Below are 25389 nucleotides of genomic sequence, written 5' to 3'. Positions count from 1 at the left end.
CAAACTGACTTGTGGGAAAGGTGGCATCCTATGACGGTGCCACGTTGAAAGTCACTGAGCTCTTCAGTACGGGCCATTCTACTGCCAATGTTTGTCTATGGAGATTGCATAGCTGTGTGTTACATTTTATACACCTGTCAGCAACAGGTGTGGCTGAAATAGCCGAATCCACTAATTTGAAGGGGTGTCCACATACTTTTATATTGTGTATTTGTTTGTTTTTTATTATTATATTTTTTCTTCTCACAAAAGTAGTGCACTGGGCCTTTACTAGTCCTGTATTAGCAGACCGATTATAGCCATCTGTAGCCCAGGCAACTAAAAAAATCTCAGCACCCCCACCCAAATACAAAATACAAATACCCCCTTCCTGCGGCTATGCCTATATTATAGTTGTCAAACATGACTGGTTTAGTCTATATTTATGTAATTAAAAGTCTCATTTTCTGGTGCCTCCCTCATGTCAGTGTGGACATGAGAGGCTGTAGCGAGGCTAAAATCTAACCGAGGATACACTTTTACATGTAGGCTAGTTATTTATGCAAAATAGATTTAAGTATTATTCCAATGTTGGCCTTTTTAAAGGCAATTATTTAAATGTGAATTTCTGGCTCAGTTGACAGCCCCATTTATCTATTTAAGTAGTAGGCTACTCTTATTAGCATTTTAAATCTGTGAATGACCTAGGTCTTAGAATAGACCCATGTTGGCATATCAAAACATTTAAAACAAATTTGGGTTCGTTCATCTTCAGTTTGGGATGATTTAAATTGCACTTCGGGACTATTCTGGGACAGTGATGAAAAAAGTTAATTTCGAGCCCTGTATGTAGCAGGTTACCTAGGTAACATTGGCCAGAAAGTTGAAGTCAGAGGAGAGAGAAAGAGTGCCGCGCTGCGGCACAGAGGTGAGGACAGAGCGGAACCGATTAACTCCATTACTGACTATCAAATGACAGTAGTAGTGACTGATTGATTAATAGTAGAATACCACTCTTGATGTACTGGACTTATGATGAATCTGCTCTCTCTCTTTCCTTTCCATCTTGCTCTAGAGGATGGATGACTGGGACATCAGGCTGCCTGCTGCCACACATTAATTGAATGTTTTAATGAAATAAAAGAAGCCAAAAAGCAAACTGTTGGGGCTTTTCGATTTTTATACTCCAGTTGAAAATACGATTATTTTAGAGCACCAAAACAGAGCACCCCACGAGGAGCTTGAAAGAGAGGAACCATGCCAAATAAGGGTGCAAAGAGAGGAGGAGGGGGAAGCAGGCAGGGATGACAGAGGAGAGACTCCTGTACATGCAGCAGAGGGCCCAGGCAGAGGAGGAGATGGCCAAAATGGAGGGAGGACGTACTAACTCAATTCCTCAAGGTATACGTTCAAGTATTTAAACCAATGAAAAGTCACACAGGCCGATGCAACTTGTTAAGCCTATTCTATTGTCAAAGTTTCCTTGCATGTCCTCTAAGTACCATCCCGTAATACTATACCCTGTAATGCAACCAGGATAAGCTGCAGAAGGAGGAGCGCAACAGTGCGGTGAACCTGCACAAGCTGACGCAGCAGTGGCGAGCAGTTCTCCGCCAGACAAGGGCAGCTGAACTGCACAGTGACATTGCTGTGCTCAGCCAGACATTTGAGAGGGTGCTGGACCGGAAGGACAGTGTCATCAAGGTGAGGTATTTATTTCCACAAACATCTGTGAGAGAGTTCTTGTTTGACTGTGTCTGTGTGTGTGACAGTCTATATCTCTTTCTCTCTGTGCTGTAGTGTTTGGTGTGTAACCTGAGTGAGGCGGAGCAGCAGTCAGCCCAGGCCCTGCGCTCTCACCTGCAGTGTGTGGACTCTCTGCTGGCCCTGCAGAAGGGTAGGCTGGCATCCCTGGAGCAGCAGTGGAACATCGTCCTGGAGGGACTGAGCTACGAGTTCAACTCTGAGAGGTGTGTGTAAAACCTTCTCACACACACAAACACACATACAAACACACCAGGACAGATGGACCTTGTTATGTATGGTACGACGTGCTGTACGTCGTACTGTACGTTGTTATGGTTTACGACAGTGTGCTGCGTTACGGATGAATGGGTTGTCAGAATGCGTGGCACATGTCATTAAACGACAGAGTGATGTTCAATGTGAAACTGTGCAGATGTCCGTTCTTTTACAACTAGGCTAGATATAACATTGGCGACGAAGATGGCTGAATTCAGTTTACCACCGCCAGCACCATTCCTCGCCGTGCCTGGCGAACCTCCAGTCCCGTGGAATAACTGGCTTGATAGTTTTAACACTTATTTAGAAGCTATGGACTTTTCTACAATCTCCGACAAGCGGAGGACAGCACTGCTCCGTCACTGCCTTGGTACAGAGAGACAGAGGATTTTCAGAGCGCTTGGATCGGCTCCTACATTCACTGCTGCAGTCAGCCTCTTACGGAACCACTTCGCCGGAAAGAGCGAGTGCTCCTCCGACGCTACCGGCTACGGAAGAGACACCAACGGCCGGGTGAGTCCATTCAAAGCTACGTGGCTAATCTGAGGGATTTGGCTAGCTCTTGTAACTACGGGACACTTCAGGACGAGATCATCAGGGATCAGTTGATAGAGGGGACGTTATGTGAAAAGACAAGGGAGAAACTGCTTTTGGAATCGGATAATTTACAACTAGATGGAGCTATTAAAATAGCACTCCAGGTTGAAGCGGCGTTGGAATGCTCTTCTATGCTAACAGACAGCTCTGCAGCATACACTCGGCCCCCCAGCCATTCTCACACAGCAGCTTCAGCCCGAGCAGGCGCACTACAACGATCACGCGCTGCGCACGCCCTCCCGCGTCGATAGCTGCATGGACACAGACACCGACATGCCCGTGCAGCAGGCACACAGACAAACAAACAGAACTAGCTGTGGCAACTGTGGGGCTAGCTCTCACAATTCAAGGGCTTCAAACTGCCCAGCCCGTGGGAAAATATGCAAGAACTGTTCAAAATACAATCACTTTGCGAAAGTGTGTCGTTCTGCCCCTGCTACTAGCTCCACCCAGAACAGGCCTTTCGTTTCATCTCACTCTCAACATGAACACACGGAAATCCGAACCGTCTCCACCAACCATGTGTCATTCAGGACATGCACTGTGCAGCTGGGTGAGGTGGGTTTGCCTTTGCTGCTGGATACTGGCGCTGCGGTGTCGTTGCTCAACCTTGCCACTTACTACAAGTTTTTCAGTCACCTACCACTCCAACAGCCCTCCACTGCCCTGTGTGGGTACGGTAGATCTAAGATAGACATTGTAGGCACCCTCCAGGTCCCAGTACACTACGGCACCAAACATCTGCCATCATTCACATTTCATGTTGCAAAGCGGGGTGCCAACCTCCTGGGCCTCGACCTCTTCACAGGCTTGGGATTCACACTGAGAGATGACAGTGGGTCAGCTATCTACCAGGTTACCTGCACATGGCAACAGAACTGGCCGACTCTGTTTGATGGACTGGGCTGCCTCACAGCCTTTACTCACAGGCCCCTAGTGAATCCGGAAGTGACCCCAGTCATGCAGCCCCTGCGGCGCATTCCCTTTGCACTGCGTGATGATGTCACAAAAGATCTCCAGTCACAGTTGGATGCAGGCATCATTGAGCCAGTCAACGCTGCCCCCTGGATTTCAAACTTGGTCATTGCAACCAAAAAGTCTGGTGGAATCCGGACCTGTGTGGATCTCCGTGCTGTGAACAAGGCCGTTGTCCCGGATAAGTACCCCTTGCCTACAGCTGAGGAGCTGACCGCACAATTCCATGGCTCCACGATCTTCACGAAGCTTGACCTTCGTCAGGGTTATCTTCAGGTACCCCTCCATGCAGCTAGCAGAGACCTCACGGCCTTTGTCACACACGCTGGCGTGTTCAGATATACACGCATGCCTTTTGGACTTAGCTCCGCCCCCAGCTGCTTCCAGAAGGTGATGAGCACCATCCTCGCTGGAATACCTGGGGTGGCGGTCTATCTGGATGACATCGTGGTCCACGGCCCTGACCTCCACATCCATGATTATCGACTCCACAGAGTATTCAGTGCTCTACTGCGGAACAACCTGACCCTGAACGGTGGAAAGTGCACCTTTGCAGCTCCAGCCGTCGAGTTTGTGGGCTTCCGCCTGTCGGCCAAAGGCATTGCCCCACTCATGTCGAACATTGAAGCCGTCCACCGGATCCCGGAACCGACCTCAGCCTCTCAGGTGGCCTCATTCTTGGGCATGACAGCTTACTACCTCCGGTTTCTGCCCCACTACTCTCAGACCACAGCGCCCCTTCGCCAGCTCCTCAAGAAGGATGAGCCATGGGCCTGGACGGCAGCCTGCTCAGACGCGGTCCGCTCACTGAAGAGCCAGCTCACCACAGCCCCAGTCTTGGCTCACTTTGACCCCGTCTGCCACACCATTGTCACATGTGACGCCTCAGCTGGAGCACTAGGAGCTGTCCTCTCACAGCTGCAGAATGGCATTGAGAGGCCCGTCGCCTTCGCCTCAAGGGCCCTGAGCCCCACAGAACAACGGTACTCTGTGGGCGAACGAGAAGCACTGGCCTGTGTCTGGGCGTGCGAAAGGTGGCACCTCTACCTATATGGCCGTCTGTTCACACTCCGAACCGACCACCAGTCCCTCACAACGCTACTGTCAGCATCAGGAACTGGCCACAAGCCACTTCGGCTGCACAGATGGGCCGACCGCCTCAGACAGTATGACTATCAGCTGAAGTTCACTCCGGGGAGGGATAACGTGGTGGCAGACCTCCTCTCACGCTCCTTTGACGCTCCTACTCCAACCGTCTTGCCAGACGACAACGAAACAGAGCTTGTACAAATGCTCTACGCTCCTCTTCAGTCAGTCGTCTCACTGGAGGAGCTGAAGCAAGCATCGGAACAGGATCCCACACTGTCTACCCTGCGCACCTACATACGCACTGGATGGCCAGCACATGTGCCGGAAGAGCTGGCGACTTTCGCCAGAGTGAAGCACGAACTTTCTTGCTGGGAAGAAGTCTGTGTCTCTCGAGGGTTTTGCACTGTGGTCCCGAGTGGCCTGCGTGCGCGTGTTCTATCCATGGCGCACGAGGGTCACTTGGGCATAGTCAAGGTCAAACAGCGATGTCGAGACCTTGTGTGGTGGCCAGGCATCGACCACGACATTGAAGCCCTGGTCAGGGATTGTGCTGCATGCCTCCTCAGTGGGAAAACAGGACAGTCCGCCCCACCCCCCTGCAGCCTCTCGCATGGCCGTCCCACCCCTGGGAGCACATCCAACTGGACATCTGTGGCGAGATCCATGGACACGCAGTCCCTCACCATCAGCGCTTCCTGGTGGTGGTGTATGACCTCCACTCTAAGTGGCCAGAAGTGGTTCCTGTCGGAACTGTCACAGCACAGGCCATCGTGGACATCCTAGACAGCCTGTTCACAAGGTGGGGCCTACCCCTCACCCTTACCACGGACAATGGGCCCCAGCTAACCTCTGCCGAGTTCTCCTCATATCTCAGCAACAAGGGAATCAAACACATCCGCACGGCCTACTACAACCCACAAGCTAACGGAGGGGTGGAGCGCTTCAACCAAACGCTGAAGAACGGCATCAGAGCGCACCTGGTCCAGGGGTGCACGTTCCAAACTGCTTTGAATCAAACGCTAATGCACTACAGAGCAAGCAAACACACAACAACACAGGTCTCCCGGCATCCCTCATGCTAGGTCGTGAGATGGAACTGCCACTGGACAGACTCAGAACACAGAGAGTAGCAGAACCGGCGACTAGGCGCACCCAAGAACAGCAGGCAGTGACCAGGCACCAAAGAGCAATGAAACAGCGTTTTGACAAGGCACACAGGGTGAAGAAGTCGATCATTCAAGTGTCAGACTGGGTCCGAGCCCGACGGCCTCAGCGGTGCAACAAAATGGCCTCATTCTGGTCGGACCCCTTGCAGGTCAGTCGACAACTGGGGCCCGCCACATTCATGATGAGCAATGGATCACGCTGGCACGCCAGCCGCCTCAGAAAAGTCCCTGCCCCTCAAGGAACACGAAGGCACACAAAACAGACATGCAGGCCAGAGACGCCACCGGATGGACCTCCTCCACCACTACCACCTGAGCCCCAGCCTCTGTGGGTTCCCCAAGGGCCAGAGCCACAAGCGGTGACGGTGGAAGAAAGGCCTATGCGGGCACGAACTCGCCCTGCTTATCTGGGGGACTACTTAACCTCTTTTCATTCTTAGGCTCCGTTAGGTGTCTTAGTCAACCTCCAGGTTAATGGACTGAACTGGCTAGTTTGGAGAGTCCATCCGTTTAAGGGTTAATGTTTATTTCTTACAGGTATCACTCTAGGTTCTTGCCCTATGGACATTTTATATATGGTACCAGTCCCTGGTTTTGGAAAGGGGGAAATGTTATGTATGGTACGACGTGCTGTACGTCGTACTGTACGTTGTTATGGTTTACGACAGTGTGCTGCGTTACGGATGAATGGGTTGTCAGAATGCGTGGCACATGTCATTAAACGACAGAGTGATGTTCAATGTGAAACTGTGCAGATGTCCGTTCTTTTACAACTAGGCTAGATATAACAGACCTATCCATCCAGTTCTCTAATAGACAACAGACACACTATACACAGTTCTGCACAACCATTAATATAGCTGAATTATGTTGCACTAAACTATTGAATTTAAAAGCTTTTCTAACCCCAATCATGCAAGTTTGATATTAACTAGATAGTGATGCTCTGTGTTGTATGTGAATTGACAAGTGTGTGTGTGTGAAAAATGTACTTACTATGACTGAGATATGTGGTTGTCTCACCTAACTACAGTATCTTAAGATGCATGCACTAACTGTAAGTCGCTATGGATAAGAGTGTCTGCTAAATGACTAAAATGTAAATGTACTGTAAATGTGTGTGTGTGTGTTTCCCAGGGAGCAGATCCTGTCCCAGCACCAGCAGGAGCGTGCCTACCTGGAGGACGTGACCTTTGCCATGGAGCAGTTCTACACGGAGGTGGATGGGGAGGCACGCCAGGACTACCAGAGCACCAGAGATGACATCAAGAACAGGGTAGGGGACCGGCTCAGACAGCCAGCATCACAGTTTTATTGCCCTCTTGCCATAGCTGCGGGAAGTAGCGGTGCTGAGGATCCAGTTAGAGGGGACGGTGGAGCGTCTGTGGCATCAGTTCAAACAGGCCCTGCGCTGCTACAATGAAGCCACGGAGAACCGTCACATGGCCTTCAAGTCGCTGAGGACCTTCGACCAGCAGATGAGGAGGCTGCAGAAGATGCAGGTCAGTGTAGGGATACAGAGACTACTGTTAGGAAATCTATGCATTTTTTATGTGTTTTGATTTAAGCACTTCTCAGTATTTGGTATTGAGACTTACCATATGCAGGTGGGCAACAAACTCTTTGGGTGTGGCGCCATTATGTGCACTGAATAAATGTTATTCAACTGCCGAAAACCCTCCCACTAATTGACCAACAGATTTTCTCATGGAGTTTTCATTCAGTACATTTTTCAGTACATTTATCAAAAGCCATCCCTTTAAATATGGTGTACCTTTAATTTGAATGATCTCTACAGACTCACTAGAATATATAGAGAGAACGGGTTCTGAGCATTAGGAATCAATGAAGAAAGACATCAAAATATGCATATTTGCTTCCATTTAGTAGATTTAAAAAATACTCTGATCTTGTAGAATATTTAGGGTTAGGAAAGTATTTATGAATTGACCTACTTCATTAAAAAAAACAGAGCGGCTGCGGTTCCGGATCTTCTGGAACCCGACTTGCCGTGGCTATTGATATGGAGATTTCTGCGCATGTGCAGGATTATTTTATTTTTTACGTAGCTGCTGCCTACGTCGCTTCTGCTCAGTGCTCCGCTGTAGCTTCTGCTCAGTGTTCCCACTGCTCCGCTGCAGCTTCTGCTCAGTGCTCCCACTGCTCCACTGCAGCTTCTGCTCAGTGCTCCCACTGCTCCACTGCAGCTTCTGCTCAGTGCTCCCACTGCTCCGCTGTAGCTTCTGCTCAGTGCTCCCACTGCTCCGCTGCAGCTTCCCCCTCATAGACATGGAGGGGAAACTGTCAAGTTGTACACTAAAGATGGTTGACATGTTCAAACTATGCATGCCATGCCTCAAGTTATTTTTTCAGGACGGGTGTTAGGCTACATGCAGCTATTTAGGCAAGCATATCAAACTAAAGCAATCTTTAGGCAATTAAATTAAACACAAGCAAGACACATACAGGCAGTCAAAATAGTGATTATTTTGTCATTATCATTGCAAACATTGGCTAGTTATTTTGTCAGAAACTCTCTGTGGCAGCACAACTATGAAGATTATCATCAAAAATAGTATGCGGTCTAAAGCAGTAGTTGACAAACGACGTAAGGAATAATAGCGCACCGGGGGATGCAAAACAAACTCGGCCATTGTTAGACTCTGGTTACCGGTCCATGCTAGGGCTGCCTAGAATGTTCGGCTGCCCAGAGGTGGAACAGATAGGTAGCCTACTTGTGCAGTACTTGCATGATCATTGAGAAGCGAAATAGCAGTTAGTAGGGCCTGTGTGTGGTTAAAGCGCTGATTGTTTTTTGCCCCAATGCAAAACTCAAGTAGGGAGTTACATTATTTTTCGGAAACTCCAAATATGAAGAGTGGTACTCAGTGATGTGTTGTGTTGGATTTGCCCCAAACATAACTCTTTATATTCAGAACATAAAGTTAATTTCTTTGACACTTACTTTAGTGCCTTATTACAAACAGGATGCATTTCTCAGACTGCCCATCTTAATCTTTTATTTTTATTGGCCAGTCTGAGATATGGCTTTTTCTTTGCAACTCTGCCTAGAAGGTCAGCATCCCGGAGTCGCCTCTTCACTGTTGACGTTGAGACTGGTGTTTTGCGGGTACTATTTAATGAAGCTGCCAGTTGAGGACCTGTGAGAGGCGCCTGTTTCTCAAACTAGACACTAATGTATTTGTCCTCTTGCTCAGTTGTGCACCGGGGCCTCCCACTCCTCTTTCTATTCTGGTTAGAGCCAGTTTGCGCTGTTCTGTGAAGGGAGTAGTACACAGCGTTGTACAAGATCTTCAGTTTCTTGGCAATTTCTCGCATGGAATAGCCTTCATTTCTCAGAACAAGAATAGACTGATGAGTTTCAGAAGGCCATTTTGAGCCTGTAATCGAACCCACTATTGCTGATGCTCCAGATGCTCAACTAGTCTCAAGAAGGCAAGTTTTATTGCTTCTTTAATCAGCACAACAGTTTTCAGCTTTGCTAAGATAATTGCAAAAGGGTTTTCTAATGATCAATTAGCCTTTTTAAAATGATACACTTGGATTAGCAAACACAATGTGCCATTGGAACACAGGACTGATGGTTGCTGATAATTGGCCTCTGTACGCCTATGTAGATATTCCATAAAAAAATCAGCAGTTTCCAGCTACAATAGCCATTTACAACATTAACAATGTCTACACTGTATTTCTGATCAATTTGATGTTATTTTAATGGACAAAAAATATGATTTTCTTTCGAAAACAATGACATTTCTAAGTGACCCCAAACTTTTGAACGGTAGTGTATATGCACACTATACAGTCACACTTATGCAGGTGTACTGACTGACTCCCTTCCTATACATTCTCACATTTGCGCTCACACCCTGTCCTCATTCTGTGCTGTGTGATGGTGTGGATAAGGGGGAGAGGCTGCTACGTCTGGCTGAGATTTACATTTACATTTTAGTCATTTAGCAGACGCTCTAATCCAGAGCGATTTACAGTTAGTGAGTGCATACATTTTCATACTGGACCCCCGTGGGAATCGAACCCACAACCCTGCCGTTGCAAGCGCCATGCTCTACCAACTGAGCTACAGGAGGCCTACAGGAGATGTGTCGTAAGCTGGATACAGAACATGAGAAAGTCCAGCCCATCTACACCTCTCTCACTGCTGAGGAGAGCAACGAGAGAGCTAATGCTATGGAGCCTCCATCTGAGGAGTTGGCACATGCACGGGTAATACTGTTGTTACGGATACAGGTATCCTGTGTCTTTTTGTGTTTTTCCTCTCCTTCTGCCCTATTCACAGGTGTCCTATATGTTCCTGATTGATGGTCGTTGGGGTGTCTGCTGATTGCTGAGGTGGACCAATCAGTGGACATTCCTCTGCATTGCACCACCTGTTTCTGGTTTTTCAATCACACATCCCATTGTTTAAAAGCCAGTCAGTTGTGTTTGTAGAGAGATACTATTTTCCCTATGTGAGTATGGATACTGTGGTGTCCTGTGCTTTGTGTACTCACTCATTTGCTGGTTACTCTGTTTGGTAACTTTGTTGTGTGTTTCTGGGAAAAGGGGAATTTAAGCAAGTTGCCCTTGGGCATACATTACCCGTAGGAAGAAAACAGTCTAAAAACACTAGTTAGACCTGAGCGGACCACCCACTGTAATTATTGTATGATTAGCAGTAGCTTAGCGGTTCTTGAGGCAGGCAAGATCAGTTTAGTTTTTTTTTACACTATTGTTTCATTTCTTGGGTCCTGCTCAGCCCTTTTTCCCAAACATTTACAGTGTGTTAAAAAATAAACATTTTATGTTTGACGGTAGTTTATGGTTGTTGTGTAGTTTTTGTTCTCACTGTTTCCATGTCACGACTCTAATTTGCATGAATTATGTTACGGGTCTCTTGTCCATCCACCCTAGACGTTTAAAGCCACGGGGTTCGTAACAACTGTATTACACACACTGATCTGATCTTCATGACTCACACCTAACTTCTCATTTATAACCCTGTGTGCTCAGGCCATGCTGGACTACTCAGTTCTGGCAGCGTTATAACAAGGTTTTGCTGGAGCGGCTGTGTCTGTAACGGGAGAGAGGAGCTCTAACCCGGGAGACCCAGCAGCTGTGGGTCTTACTGCGCTGTCATCTCTGTTAGTGACCAGATCTTCTACCATCGCAACTCACTGCTGATGGTATCACAACCCACCCTCGCCATTCAACTCACTGCTGATGCCCAACGCAAGCGCCATACTGTCAAGAGGTGGCACACGTTGTTCAGCACAGGCACACATCAATCACATACAGCATCACTCATACATTAACTTCAAAAGGTGTTCAAGTTGTACACTGACTAAGAGTAAATAGAACTTCAAACCGGCAGAATGCCTCCTACTGGCAGAATCCTATTCCTTATTCTATTTTTGTGTTTTCCAATAACTATCAAATTTTAAAAAATTGGAATATTTAATCCAATAACAACAAAACACTCCCTTGTTGTTTTTAATTGTATTATTTAAATAGTTCTGTGAGTTTCCTTTATTTCTTCTTGCTCTTCTTGTCCTTGGCCTTCTTCTTGCCTGGCCGCTGGGTGTTGGCCTTGTTATAGAGGTAGAGGCCCACCATGCCCAGCAGAGTGGGAACCAGGCCCAGACACACTAGGGGAAAGACATCATTCACCATCTTCTGCCATGGTGTTGCCTGGATCAGCGACATCACCTCCACCTCAAACTCTAGAGCAGCATCAGCTAACAGGACAGAGGGAAGAAGAGAGACGGAGGATCAAGTACTGGGTCTAGGGATGCAAAATTCCGTGAACTTTCCCAAAATTCCCAAGTTTTCCTGAAATCCTGGTGGGAAGCTTTCCAGAATTGTGAGGGAATAAGCAGGGAATTCTGGAATCCTTCAACCTGGATTTTTGGAAAATCAGGGAATCTTGGGAATGTTAACGGAATTTTGCAACCCTAACTGAGTCACGTTGTTGTGTTGTTTGTTTGTTTGTGTGTGTGTGTGTACTGTAAAAAATGTCCTGTAATTTTTACAGTAAAATACTGGCAGCACAGAAGCCAGTAAATTACTGTATATTTACAGGACCTTTACTGAAACGCAACTTTACAGCATATTACTAGAACACCTGACTACAGCAACATGCTGTATTTCTCGAATTTAGAGATCTACAGTGCAGGCAGCTAGTGCCAAAAATGGGCAGTATTTCTGTTACATGTATTTGATATAGGTATTTCAATAGTTACAATACCTATTTTGTAATTCACTGGTTTGAAGTACAATTCATGTGTTTTGTAACAGTTTAATTAGAATACATGTATTTTGTATTTTTATAATACAAAAATAAACGTGCAAGTAGCCTGCTTAACTACAACAGCATTCTCGCTAACGGTAACATAATATTTTTACTTGTTATGACTGATATGTTCTTGTTTATCTACCTTAGTTTAATGCACTGACTGTAAATCGCTCTGGATAAGATCGTCTGCTAAATGACCAAAATGTAAATGTAAAAATGAACACTTGCAAAGCACACTCCTGGGTATTATTCTATCACAGTCATAACAAGTAAAACATTTCTGTAACCGTTACTGAAAATGTTGTTGTAGTTAAAGTTCATGAACAGTCAAAATCCTGTTTTCATTAAATTTGATGATATTTGGATCAAAGTATGATGACCAAAGTATGAAAAATGACTGTTGCTTTTACATTGATAAAGTTTGATCATGAAATTACTGGTGCCGTCCCCAATGTCAAACACTTAGATTCAGGAGGTGGGATTATTAAGGGGATAGGGTGACATCACCCTAATTCTCATTTTAATACACCAATTGTAACATGATATTTAAATAAGTACTGCCTTGTAAATTGAGAAGGCATGTTTGCGGAGGGGCTGGGTTTATATAGCTAGATATCTACTCTACTGGTGCCAAAATGTGACTGTAGTGTGTCACCAAATATTATTAAAAGTTTACACTATTCATCTATGGCAAAGATATTTACAGTGCATTCGGAAAGTATTCAGACCCCTTGACCTTTTCCACATTTTTTTTACGTTACAGCCTTATTCTAAAATTGTTTAAATTATTGTATTTCTGTCACACCCTGGCTCTGGGGACTCTATATGTTGAGCCAGGGTGTGTAAATTCTATGTGTTTATGTTATATGTTGTAGATTCTAGTTGTTCTATTTCTATGTTGGCCAGTGTGGTTCTCAATCAGAGGCAACGAGTGTCAGCTGTGGCTGGTTGTCTCTGATTGGGAACCACATTTAGACAGGCTGTTTTCCCACAGTAGTTGTGGGATCTTGTTCCGTGTTGGTTGTGTTTAGACCTAGGACGTCACGTTATCGTTTATTGTTTTGTTCGTGTTATCACTATTGATAATAAAATATGTTTGCATTTCACGCTGCACCTTGGTCCTCCTCCTTCGACGATCGTGACAGAAGATCCCACCACCACAGGACCAAGCAGCGTGTCCAGGAACACACGCAGGAGGTAACTCTAGTGGATGTCCTCCTCGGTTGGGGGCAGATTACGGAGGAGGAGGCCGTCCGGTACCGGAAGGCTATGAAGGGGGAGACCCAGGCAGGAGAGGAGAAGCGGCGCCAACCGGGCCGTGGTCGGACAGGCGAGAGGCACCCCCAATAAATTTTTAGGGGGGGGCACACGGCATGGGTGATGGGGCAGCAGGAGGCTGCCACAGGGCTTATTGGGAGATTAGGAGAGGAGGCCACCGGGTTTGGGGGGCCGGAAGGCAGGTTGGCGGAGCCTGGATGTAGAGCAGAGCCAACTCCCCGTACTCAGGCATGGCAGCATGAGACTGGGCAGGTTCCGGGGTATGCGGAGCTGCGTACTGTGCCACGAGTGGTCCGGCATAGTCCGGTACGTCCTGTGCGAGCACCCCGCACGTGTTGTGCGAAGGTGGGCATGCAGCCAGGACGGAGTGTGCCGGCTCAGCGCTCGTGGCCTCCAGTGCCCCTCCTCGGTCCCGGATATCCTGCGCCAGTGTCACGTGCTGTTATGCCAGTACGTGTACACAGCCCTGTACGTCCTGTGCTGATGCCTCACACAGAGTGTGTGAAGGTAGGCATTCAGCCAGGACGGGTTGTGTCAGCTCTTCACTCCAGGCCTCCAATCCGTCTCCACAGCCCAGCCCGGCCTGTTCCTGCTCCTCGCACCAAGCCTACGGTGCGCGTCGCCAGCCCGGCTCGGCCTGTTCCTGCCCCTCGCACCAAGCCTACGGTGCGCGTCGCCAGCCCGGCCCGGCCTGTTCCTGCCCCTCGCACCAAGCCTACGGTGCGCGTCGCAAGCCCGGCCCGGCCTGTTCCTGCCCTTCGCACCAAGCCTACGGTGCGCGTCGCCAGCCCGGCCCGGCCTGTTCCTGCCCTTCGCACCAAGTCTACGGTGCGCGTCGCCAGCCCAGCCCGGCCTGTTCCTGCCCCTCGCACCAAGCCTACGGTGCGCGTCGCCAGCTCGGCCCGGCCTGTTCCTGCTCCCCGCACCAAGCTAATGGTGAGCGTCGCCAGCCCGGCCCGGCCTGTTCCTGCTCCCCGCACCAAGCTAATAGTGCGCGTCGCCAGCCCGGCCTGTTCCTGCTCTCCGCACCAAGCTAATGGTGCGCGTCGCCAGCCCGGCCCGGCCTGTTCCTGCTCCTCGCACCAAGCTAATGGTGCGCGTCGCCAGCCCGGCCCGGCCTGTTCCTGCTCCACGCACCAAGCCAGGGGTGCGCATCGTCAGCCCGGTCCGGCCCGTTCCTGCTTCCCGCACCAAGCCAATGGTGCGCGTCGCCAGCCCGGCCCGGCCTGTTCCTGCCACTCGCACCAAGCCAGGGGTGCGAGTCGTCAGCCCGGTACGGCCCGTTCCTGCTCCACGCACCAAGCCAGGGGTGCGCGTCGTCAGTCCGGCACAACCCGTGCCTGGGTCACCGGTGCCTGGTCAGGTACCGGTCAGCTGCTCCACACCGGAGCCTAAGGTATCCGCTCCTACGATGTCCAGTCCAGCTCCAGCCAGCGGGGCCAGACCGGCCCAGGGGCGCTACGGGGGGATGGTTGAAGGGTGGTGGTCTAGCCCGGAGCCGGAACCGCCTCCGAGGAGGAATGCCCACCCAGCCCTCCCCTGTTTGGTTTATGTTTAGGCGCGGTCGCAGTCCACGCCTTTGGGGGGGGGGGTACTGTCACACCCTGGCTCTGGGGACTCTATATGTTGAGCCAGGGTGTGTAAATTCTATGTGTTTATGTTCTATGTTGTAGATTCTAGTTGTTCTATTTCTATGTTGGCCAGTGTGGTTCTCAATCAGAGGCAACAAGTGTCAGCTGTGGCTGGTTGTCTCTGATTGGGAACCACATTTAGACAGGCTGTTTTCCCACAGTAGTTGTGGGATCTTGTTCCGTGTTGGTTGTGTTTAGACCTAGGACGTCACGTTATCGTTTATTGTTTTGTTCGTGTTATCACTATTGATAATAAAATATGTTTGCATTTCACGCTGCACCTTGGTCCTCCTCCTTCGACGATCGTGACAATTTCCTCATCAATCTACACACAATACCAAATAATGACAAAGTAAAAACAGGTTTAGACATTTTTGCAAATGTATTAAAAAATAAAAACAGAAATACCTTATTTACATAAGTATTCAGACCCTTTGCTATAAGACTCGAAATTGAGCTCAGGTGCATCCTGTTTCCATTGATCATCCTTGAGATGTTTCTACAACTTGATTGGAGTCCACCTGTGGTAAATTCAATTGATTGGACATGATTTGGAAAGGCACACACCTGTCTATATAAAGGTCCCACAGTTGACAGTGCATGTCAGCGCAAAAGCCATGAGGTGGAAGGAATTGTCAGAATCAATCAATAACATGTATTTATAAAGCCCTTTTTACATCAGCAGATGCCACAAAGAGCTCAGAGACAGGATTGTGTCAAGGCACAGATCTGGGGAAGGGTAGCAAAAACATTCTGCAGCATTGAAGGTCCCCAAGAACACAGTGGCCTCCGTCATTCTTAAATGGAAGAAGTTTGGAACCACCAAGACTCTTCCTAGAGCTGGCCACCCAGACAAACCGAAAAATCGAGGGAGAACGGCCTTGGTCAGGGAGGTGACCAAGAACCCAATGGTCACTCTGACAGAGCTCCAGAGTTCCTCTGTGGAGATGGGAGAACCTTCCAGAAGGACAACCATCTTTGCAGCACTCCACCAATCAGGCCTTTATGGTAGAGTGGCCAGACGGAACCCACTCCTCAGTAAAAGGCACATGACAGCCCGCTTGGAGTTTGCCAAAAGGCACCTAAAGGACTCTCAGACCATGAGAAACAAGATTCTCTGGAATGATAAAACCAAGATTGAACTCTTTGGCCTGAATGCCAAGCGTCACGTCTTGAGGAAACCTGGCACCATCCCTACGGTGAAGCACGGTGGTGGCAGCATCATGCTGTGGATAAATATTTGGACTGGGAGACTAGTCAGGATCGAGGGAAAGATGAACGGAGCAAAGTACAGAGAGATCCTTGATGAAAACCTGCTCCAGAGCGCTGAGGACCGCAGACTGGGGCGAAGGTTCACCTTCCAACAGGACAACGACCCTAAGCACACAGCCAAGACAATGCAGGAGTGGCTTCAGGAAAAATCTCTGAATGTCCTTGAGTGGTCCAGCCAGAGCCCGGACTTGAACCCGATCTAACATCTCTGGAGAGACCTGAAAATAATTGTGCAGTGACGCTCCCCATCTAACCTGACAGAGCATGAGAGGATCTGCAGAGAAGAATGGGAGAAACTCCAAATACAGGTGTGCCAAGCTTGTAGCGTCATACCCAAGAAGACTTGAGGCTGTAATCGCTGCCAAAGGTGCTTCAACAAAGTACTGAGTAAAGGGTGTGAATACTTATGTAAATTTCATTGCAGGTTTTTTTTAAATATACATTTGCAAAAATGTCTAAAAACCTGTTTTTGCTTTGTCATTATGTGTAGATTGACGAGGGGGGGCTATAACGTAACAAATTGTGGAAAAAGTCAAGGGGGTCTGAATACTTTCCGAATGCACTGTATATGTCTCCTTTCATCTGTGTCTGGTGTTACTGGCTAGCTAGGTCTTCAGCCAGCATGGAACAAAAGGGGAGAGGTTGTTCAAAACTCAGAGACATGCTAAACAGAAGATGTAAAAAAAATTTTTTTACAGAATTGATGCAATTTCAATGTTTTAGTTGCTTTGTGTATCACCATATTAGCTTGTGATGATTTTACTGCAACACTGCATCCAAGTTTCTTGATATAGGCGTCTCAAAGAGCTGTCAGTCAAGGTGAGCTCATGAATATAAACTCACTGCCCACTCAGCCTGTCTTTTCAAACTTCCTGGTAGTTAGCCATGAGAGAAAAATTACTTTCTAAAATTTTGAGTCTTTCTATCCCCCCAAAATATTATGAGTGACATTTTAGTCACTCAAAAGGCTCTTTTACATGGGAATCAGAATGACTGTTTGGGACCTTTAAGGATACATTGGTCTTAAAGTTATTTTGTTTTTGTAACAAGATACCTTTTGATGTATCTTTGCCCAACTCTGGCTAGTGCCAAGTACAGTGGGGAAAAAAAGTATTTAGTCAGCCACCAATTGTGCAAGTTCTCCCACTTAAAAAGATGAGAGAGGCCTGTAATTTTCATCATAGGTACACGTCAACTATGACAGACAAATTGAGAAACAAAAATCCAGAAAATCACATTGTAGGATTTTTAATGAATTTATTTGCAAATTATGGTGGAAAATAAGTATTTGGTCAATAACAAAAGTTTCTCAATACTTTGTTATATACCCTTTGTTGGCAATGACACAGGTCAAACGTTTTCTGTAAGTCTTCACAAGGTTTTCACACACTGTTGCTGGTATTTTGGCCCATTCCTCCATGCAGATCTCCTCTAGAGCAGTGATGTTTTGGGGCTGTCGCTGGGCAACACAGACTTTCAACTCCCTCCAAAGATTTTCTATGGGGTTGAGATCTGGAGACTGGCTAGGCCACTCCAGGACCTTGAAATGCTTTTTACGAAGCCACTCCTTCGTTGCCCGGGCGGTGTGTTTGGGATCATTGTCATGCTGAAAGACCCAGCCACGTTTAATCTTCAATGCCCTTGCTGATGGAAGGAGGTTTTCACTCAAAATCTCACAATACACCATTCATTCTTTCCTTTACATGGATCAGTCGTCCTGGTCCCTTTGCAGAAAAACAGCCCCAAAGCATGATGTTTCCACCCCCATGCTTCACAGTAGGTATGGTGTTCTTTGGATGCAACTCAGCATTCTTTGTCCTCCAAACACGACGAGTTTAGTTTTTACCAAAAAGTTATATTTTGGTTTCATCTGACCATATGACATTCTCCCAATCCTCTTCTGGATCATCCAAATGCACTCTAGCAAACTTCAGACGGGCCTGGACATGTACTGGCTTAAGCAGGGGGACACGTCTAGCACTGCAGGATTTGAGTCCCTGGCGGCGTAGTGTGTTACTGATGGTAGGCTTTGTTACCTTGGTCCCAGCTCTCTGCAGGTCATTCACTAGGTCCCCCTGTGTGGTTCTGGGATTTTTGCTCACCGTTCTTGTGATCATTTTGACCCCACGGGGTGAGATCTTGCGTGGAGCCCCAGATCGAGGGAGATTATCAGTGGTCTTGTATGTCTTCCATTTCCTAATAATTGCTCCCACAGTTGATTTCTTCAAACCAAGCTGCTTACCTATTGCAGATTCAGTCTTCCCAGCCTGGTGCAGGTCTACAATTTTGTTTCTGGTGTCCTTTGACAGCTCTTTGGTCTTGGCCATAGTGGAGTTTGGAGTGTGACTGTTTGAGGTTGTGGACAGGTGTCTTTTTATACTGATAACAAGTTCAAACAGGTGCCATTAATACAGGTAACGAGTGGAGGACAGAGGAGCCTCTTAAAGAAGAAGTTACAGGTCTGTGAGAGCAAGGAATCTTGCTTGTTTGTAGGTGACCAAATACTTATTTTCCACCATAATTTGCAAATAAATTCATTAAAAATCCTACAATGTGATTTTCTGGATTTGTTTTTCTCAATTTGTCTGTCATAGTTGACGTGTACCTATGATGAAAATTACAGGCCTCTCTCATCTTTTTAAGTGGGAGAACTTGCACAATTGTATGTTACTGTAATATTCACAGTAACTTGCCACCAACTTGCCACCAGCTTCCTGTAAGTTACTGTAATAGAGTAATCATACAGTACAATCCTGTAAAATTAGCCTACTATAGTGTAAGAAAGTAAATGCTACTTTCTAATTGTAATATTGGTATTTTACTGTAATTACATGGGATTGGTGCAAGCAGGTTGGCTACTAGGTATGTCTATATTACAGCATATTTATTCATATTTGCCATTTTATATCACTTGCACTTCTAGAGGCCTAAACAAAGTCTTCCAAACTGGCCGTGATTACAGCGCAAACAGACCAAAAGGACTTGGCAAAACACACTTAATTACTTGCTGCCACTCTGATCTGTCCCCTCTACACATTAACTTGTATGGGCACTACTACCACATCAGTTCAATTGGTACAGCATTCTCACTAATGGGTGCAACAAATATAGCCACTTACAAGGCATGCCTTGAAATATGTTAATGAGCCAAATATTCTTTCCCCTCCTACACCATTTTTCCACAGTGCACCATAATTTACAGAATGCTGCAGTAAATATACAGCAAAACAGCACTTTATTGTTAAATTGTATTGAAATAAAATTACAGCAATTGCTAACAGTGAATATGTAATCATATATTGTAATTATATACAGTATTACAGCATACCAATTAATATTTGGTGTTTTATATCACTTGCACTTGTAAAGGATTTTAAACTGGCAGTAGCTAGGTTTCTATCCAATTGGCGACAGATTTTCATACGAATATTCTAAAACACGCATAAAAACAATATTTTCCACCAGAGATGTGTTTCCATCAAATTGACTTGTTGGGGGTAAAGGGCTGTGCGTGATGACGTACTGCGCATAAAAATATAATTTGCAGTTAAATTCCCATGTTCTAAATAGTAAATACAAGTTAAATTGGTTTCCATCGAATTTTCAACTCTACTGATGGTTTTTACAAAACTAGTTTTAGTTATATAGCGGGTGTGCCCACTCTGGTATTTGCACATGCGCTTTAGCCAACAGCTCGCAGATACAGTGCGGGTATAGCCTACATGAGATTATTATAGACAAAAGAGCGAGATTATTTGTATTTGTCACCATAATAAGACCCTCTATATTTATTGGAACGGAGCATCCAGCTCATCATAATTTATTTAATCTGTATCCTAATAAACTGCATGCTTTCCCGACGAGTTGCAGTGGGACACACGACATGTCATCGCGTGGCTCCAAGTTTACTTCGATATGACTGGGAGTGCAGTGTCATCAAGGTGAGCCATATTTATTTAGTGTTGGTTTCTTTGTATTATTGAGTGTGTACAGTATGCATGCGTGTACAGTGCCTTCAGAAAGTATTCACACCCGTTGACTTTTTCCACATTTTGTTGCGTTACAGCCTGAATTTTTAATTGGATTACATTTAGATGTGTCATTGGCCTACACACAATACCCCATAATGTCAAAGTGTAACTATGTTTTTAGAAATGTTTACAAATTAATAAAAGTGATTGGGGACATTGTCGTGTAACGTGTCGTCTTTCGGGTGGGACGTTAAAACGGGTGTCCTGACTTTGTGGTCACTAAAGATCCCATGGCACTTATCATAAGAGTAGGGGAGTTAACCCCAGTGTCCTGGCTAAATTCCCAATCTGGTCCTCATACCATCATGGCCACCTAATCATCCCCAGCTTCCAATTGGCTCATTCATCCCCCTGTAACTATTCCCCAGGTCGTTGCTGTAAATTAGAATGTGTTCAGTCAACTTACCAGGTAAAATAAGACCGAATCTCTGTACCCCTCTGTACCCCCCAGTCAATACAAAGATACAGGCATCCTTCCTAAGTCAATTGCCGGAGAGGAAGGAAACCGCTCAGGGATTTCACCATGAGGCCAATGGTGACTTTAAAACAGTTACAGAGTTTAATGTGATAGAAGAAAACTGAGGATGGATCAACAACATTGTAGTTACTCCACAATACTAACCTAAAGTGGTTGGGTTAAATGTGGAAGACACATTTCAGTTGAATGCATTCAATTGTGCAACTGACTAGGTATCCCCCTTTCCCTTTCCTTAAATGACAGAGTGAAAAGGAAGCCTGTACAGTATAAAAATATATCAAAAACATGCATCCTGCAATTAGGCACTAAAGTAAAACTGCAAAACATTTGGCTAAGAAATTAACTTTGTCCTGAATCCAATACGTTATGTTTGGGGCAAATCCAACATAACACATAACTGAGTACCACTCTACATATTTTCAAGCATGGTGGTATGCATGTCATCGGCAAAGACTAGGGAGTTTTTTTAGGATAAAAATAAACGTAATAGAGCTCAGCACAGGCAAAATCCTAGAGGAAAACCTGGTTCAGTCTGCTTTCCAACAGACACTGGGAGACAAATTCACCTTTCAGCAGGACAATAACCTAAAACACAAGGCCAAATCTACACTTGAGTTCCTTACCAGGAAGGCAGCGAATGTTCCTGAGTGGCAGAGTTTGAGTTTTAACTTAAATTTGATTGAAAATGTATGGCAAGACTTTAAAATGGCTGTCTAGCAATGATCAACAACCAACTTGACAGAACTTGAAGAATTGTAAAAAGAATACATGTATATTGTACAATCCAGGTGCCCAAAGCTCTTACAGCTGTAATCGCTGCCAAAGGTGATTAACTTGTATTGACTCAGGGGGTTTGAATACTAATGTAATCAACATATATTTGTGTTTTATTTTTCATGATTTTTTTTTTTTAAGTTTGCATTTTTCTGACACTTTGACATTACAGAGTATTTTGTGTAGACAAAAACAAGACAGTTAAATCCATTTTAATCCCATCTTGTAACACAACAAAATGTGGAAAAAGTCAAGGGGTGTGAATACTTTCTGAAGGCACTGTATATAGTACATACGCATGTACAGTGGGGAAAAAAAGTATTTAGTCAGCCACCAATTGTGCATGTTCTCCCACTTAAAAAGATGAGAGAGGCCTGTAATTTTCATCATAGGTACACGTCAACTATGACAGACAAAATGAGGGAAAAAAAATCCAGAAAATCACATTGTAGGATTTTTTATGAATTTATTTGCAAATTATGGTGGAAAATAAGTATTTGGTCAATAACAAAAGTTTCTCAATACTTTGTTATATACCCTTTGTTGGCAATGACACAGGTCAAACGTTTTCTGTAAGTCTTCACAAGGTTTTCACACACTGTTGCTGGTATTTTGGCCCATTCCTCCATGCAGATCTCCTCTAGAGCAGTGATGTTTTGGGGCTGTCGCTGGGCAACACAGACTTTCAACTCCCTCCAAAGATTTTCTATGGGGTTGAGATCTGGAGACTGGCTAGGCCACTCCAGGACCTTGAAATGCTTCTTATGAAGCCACTCCTTCGTTGCCCACAATTGGTGGCTGACTAAATACTTTTTTTCCCCACTGTATACAGTATGCGTATGTACGTGTGTATATGCACATGTGTTTTTTAAGTACCTGGGATAGTTGGAGGGTATCCTCTTTTTCCATAGGCAAGGTGTGGTGGAATAGTGGTCTTGAATTTTTGTCTGGAGGAACAGAAAAAGGCTATTCTCATAGGTTTGCATGTTTTTCACTACTACTTTAGTGACACATAATGTTAACAAAGTAATTTGAGACAGGATCTTTGATTGCTTCACATACTGGTAATTTCTATATTTGAAACTAGTTATCCTAGTTCATGTAATATCATTTTGATTTCCTAGTAGAAGTGGTTCTCTTAAGTAAATTAATGCAGGCTACATGTCCCTTTCAAAACGTTGTATTGGCAGACCTTGACTGTTTACTTACCCTTCACAAACTCCTACCAAACTATGTTCCAGACCTGTTGGAGATACAGTATTTCATGTTATCTATATACAGTGAATGATGCAATAACAAAAACACTGCACTGCTAGTGTGAGCTAAATATGAAGGTATATTGCTGTTTGAAACATAAGCTAGTGTTCCTGTTGTTTTGTGTGATCAATATCATGTCTAATACAGCAATTTGAATAGTTATGTGATTTTACCAGGGATAACTGTCCTCTTTCCCAGCTCAACAACAAGAGGGTCCCGGGATAGTGATGAGTCAATCACCTTGCCATCAGCCAGCAGTTTACCCTGTTCAGAGCATTGGAACAATATGAATGGAACACGCATGTTAAAAGAGGGATTTTGCACGCAAGCAGTGATTAGAATCTAAATAGAAGGGTAAGATGCATTCCCTGCAAGTCACATTAAAATGTGAAACACTTGACACATACTTTTTTCATATGTATTTATAGGAGTGGCTGTATGTTAGGTGATGCCATGGTCAATCAAGCATGACGCTTCATGAGTGACGAGTTTCTGTTGGACTACTGCCCTACTGACGGCCGGAGCAGGAGTGCTGACGTGTTAGACCTCCCCATCACACTGCCGAGTAGAATGTCTGGCACGCATAAAACGTGAAATCGTTTTCTCCACATGGGGTAAAACACTGCAGTTTCCTTGCCATCCCAGATATGAATACAAACGATGTGTAACGCAAGATAGAATGTTGTTCCGCACCATGCCACATAGACATCGTATTGACTAGTCAAGTTTATTAACGTGCAATGAATCAGAATCACTTAAATTGCAGAACACTTTTGACCAGATTTCATTACCATTTTGTAATTGACATTTCTCTCAATAAGCAGGCTAGGTCTGAAGTCAAACAGGGCGGTGCCTATACCTTTGAAACTGAAAATGTTATTTAGGCCATTCATTTCCACTAATTTTTTCTTCCCCTTGTTTCTTACCGTATAGTGGATTTGAAGCGTGTCTCCCATTTCTGACGTTATAGAGCAAGTTTCGGGTTTCACCTTATGAAGGGGGAGAAAGAAAAAAAGTATGAGATAGTTGAATTCCAAATAAATTCGAATGCGTCGTTTTATTACATAAAAGAAGCAATACATTGACAATGATAATCAATGAATGGCATTCGGTTAGTGCAAGAGTCGCCACTTTCCTATCACTCAATTGCCTACGTTAGAGAAATAGACAGAACTCACCAAGGTTTCCACCAATAACTCTTCCACAACATTTTGCTCTGCTTTGCCTTCCTGTGCTGCAACATAAACGAAAGCAGCGAGCAAGACTAAGATGACCCTAGTCTTGGCTTTCATTGTAAATACGAATTTTTGGAAAACTATCCAACTAACTTCCGTGAAGCTGTAGAACAGTAAGCGCCGACGACTGACCGCCACAGACAGACTATCAGTCGAATAGAGATTCGGAGGTACTGTCTAGGCTAGACGCCAGTTAAGGCTGATGTGTTGTTATAGTATGGTGATAACGGGGCAGTCGACCCGGGTCGCCGAAGTGCCCGCCTTAAACATTCCGCCAGCATCCCAGAAGTCCATTGCTGATGGGTAACGGTGCAGTTACATTCTTTGTGCCGGTTGAGGGCAGTTATGAGTCTCCTAAAAGCCTCAGCAGTTATCTCCTTTCAACTGGCCAAGGGCCATAGCCGCATGAAGTTGGGGTGTTGTAGCACCCCCTGAAAAATCAGAATTAATATTCCCTTTAGAACCCATAGCGGCCCTCGACAGCCTTTCTTTAAATTACTACAGCGGCCGCGAAAGGCCTTACTTTCTAACAATAATATCTGTGTAAATTGCGCAAAATTAACTTGCTTACGATCTGTTATCGGATTCGCGTGGCAGTTGTCATCAACTAGAAACCAGAAACAGGGTATGCTGTCATTTGTATTTGTTTTACTTCATTACTCAAAATGACGGCCCCGAAAGCGGACATGACTTTTCACTGTGAAAGAGGCAGTATCTATGTTGGTTGGTGATACGGATTCTGACATGTCCTTGCACTTTGAAAAGCGATGATGTCGAGGTGAGTGAAATAAGTAAACAGCAGATATATGTTTGGCGTTGTCGATGTTTGATGTTGTGAAATTTCAGGAATAGCTCTCATATTAGCAAGTCATGTCAAGATAACTTGGTTGGTACAAGCGAACACATCAGCCATGGACCTCGAATGATTGCTCTCTGTCTCATGGAAAAAGTTTCCGTGTTTAGTTGTATATAGTCATCGAACTATACTGAACAAAAATATAAACGCAACATGCAACAATTTCCTAGATGTTACCTAGTTACAATTCATATGAGGAGATCAGTCAATTAAAATAAATAAATTAGGCCCTAATCTATGGATTTCAAATGACTGGGAATACAGGTATGCATCTGTTGGTCAGAGATACCTTTTAAAAAATGGGCCTCACAATAGGCCTCAGGATCTCGTCACTGTATTTTTGTACATTCAAATTGCCATCGATAAAATGCAGTTGTGTTCGCTGTCTGTAGCTTATGCCTGCCCATACCATAACCCCACCGCCACCTTGGGGCAC

The 25389-nt window shown here is 45.5% G+C and overlaps 1 protein-coding gene and 1 pseudogene across 1 annotated transcript; one reads left to right on the top strand and one right to left on the bottom strand.

Moving 5' to 3' along the window:
* The first annotated feature begins 1236 nt into the window (after nucleotides 1–1236).
* LOC121574613 lies at nucleotides 1237–11231 on the top strand (annotated as a pseudogene).
* Nucleotides 11232–11330: 99 nt separating this feature from the next.
* LOC121575250 (peptidyl-prolyl cis-trans isomerase FKBP11) lies at nucleotides 11331–24304 on the bottom strand. Its single transcript, XM_041888219.1, has 6 exons — nucleotides 24041–24304; nucleotides 23789–23851; nucleotides 23036–23126; nucleotides 22815–22848; nucleotides 22482–22552; nucleotides 11331–11584 (listed from the first exon to the last, which is right to left on the bottom strand). The coding sequence occupies exons 1-6, from the start codon at nucleotides 24152–24154 to the stop codon at nucleotides 11376–11378; spliced, it is 582 nt and encodes a 193-aa protein (XP_041744153.1). The 5' UTR covers nucleotides 24155–24304; the 3' UTR covers nucleotides 11331–11375.
* Nucleotides 24305–25389: the final 1085 nt, after the last annotated feature.

This window comes from Coregonus clupeaformis, chromosome 10, assembly GCF_020615455.1.
Source record: "Coregonus clupeaformis isolate EN_2021a chromosome 10, ASM2061545v1, whole genome shotgun sequence".
NCBI classification, from domain to species: Eukaryota; Metazoa; Chordata; class Actinopteri; order Salmoniformes; family Salmonidae; genus Coregonus; species Coregonus clupeaformis.
Note: the sequence above shows the minus strand (reverse complement) of the source record. Positions and strands in the feature narration are given on the sequence as shown.

Coding starts and splice junctions, on each gene's coding strand:
- LOC121575250 (XM_041888219.1), bottom strand. CDS start 24,154: ATGAAAGCCAAGACTAGGGTCATCTTAGTCTTGCTCGCTGCTTTCGTT. Junction 23,127..23,788: donor CGCTTCAAATCCACTATACG/GTAAGAAACAAG, acceptor TGCTCTGAACAG/GGTAAACTGCTGGCTGATGG. Junction 22,553..22,814: donor TTGGTAGGAGTTTGTGAAGG/GTAAGTAAACAG, acceptor CTGTTCCTCCAG/ACAAAAATTCAAGACCACTA.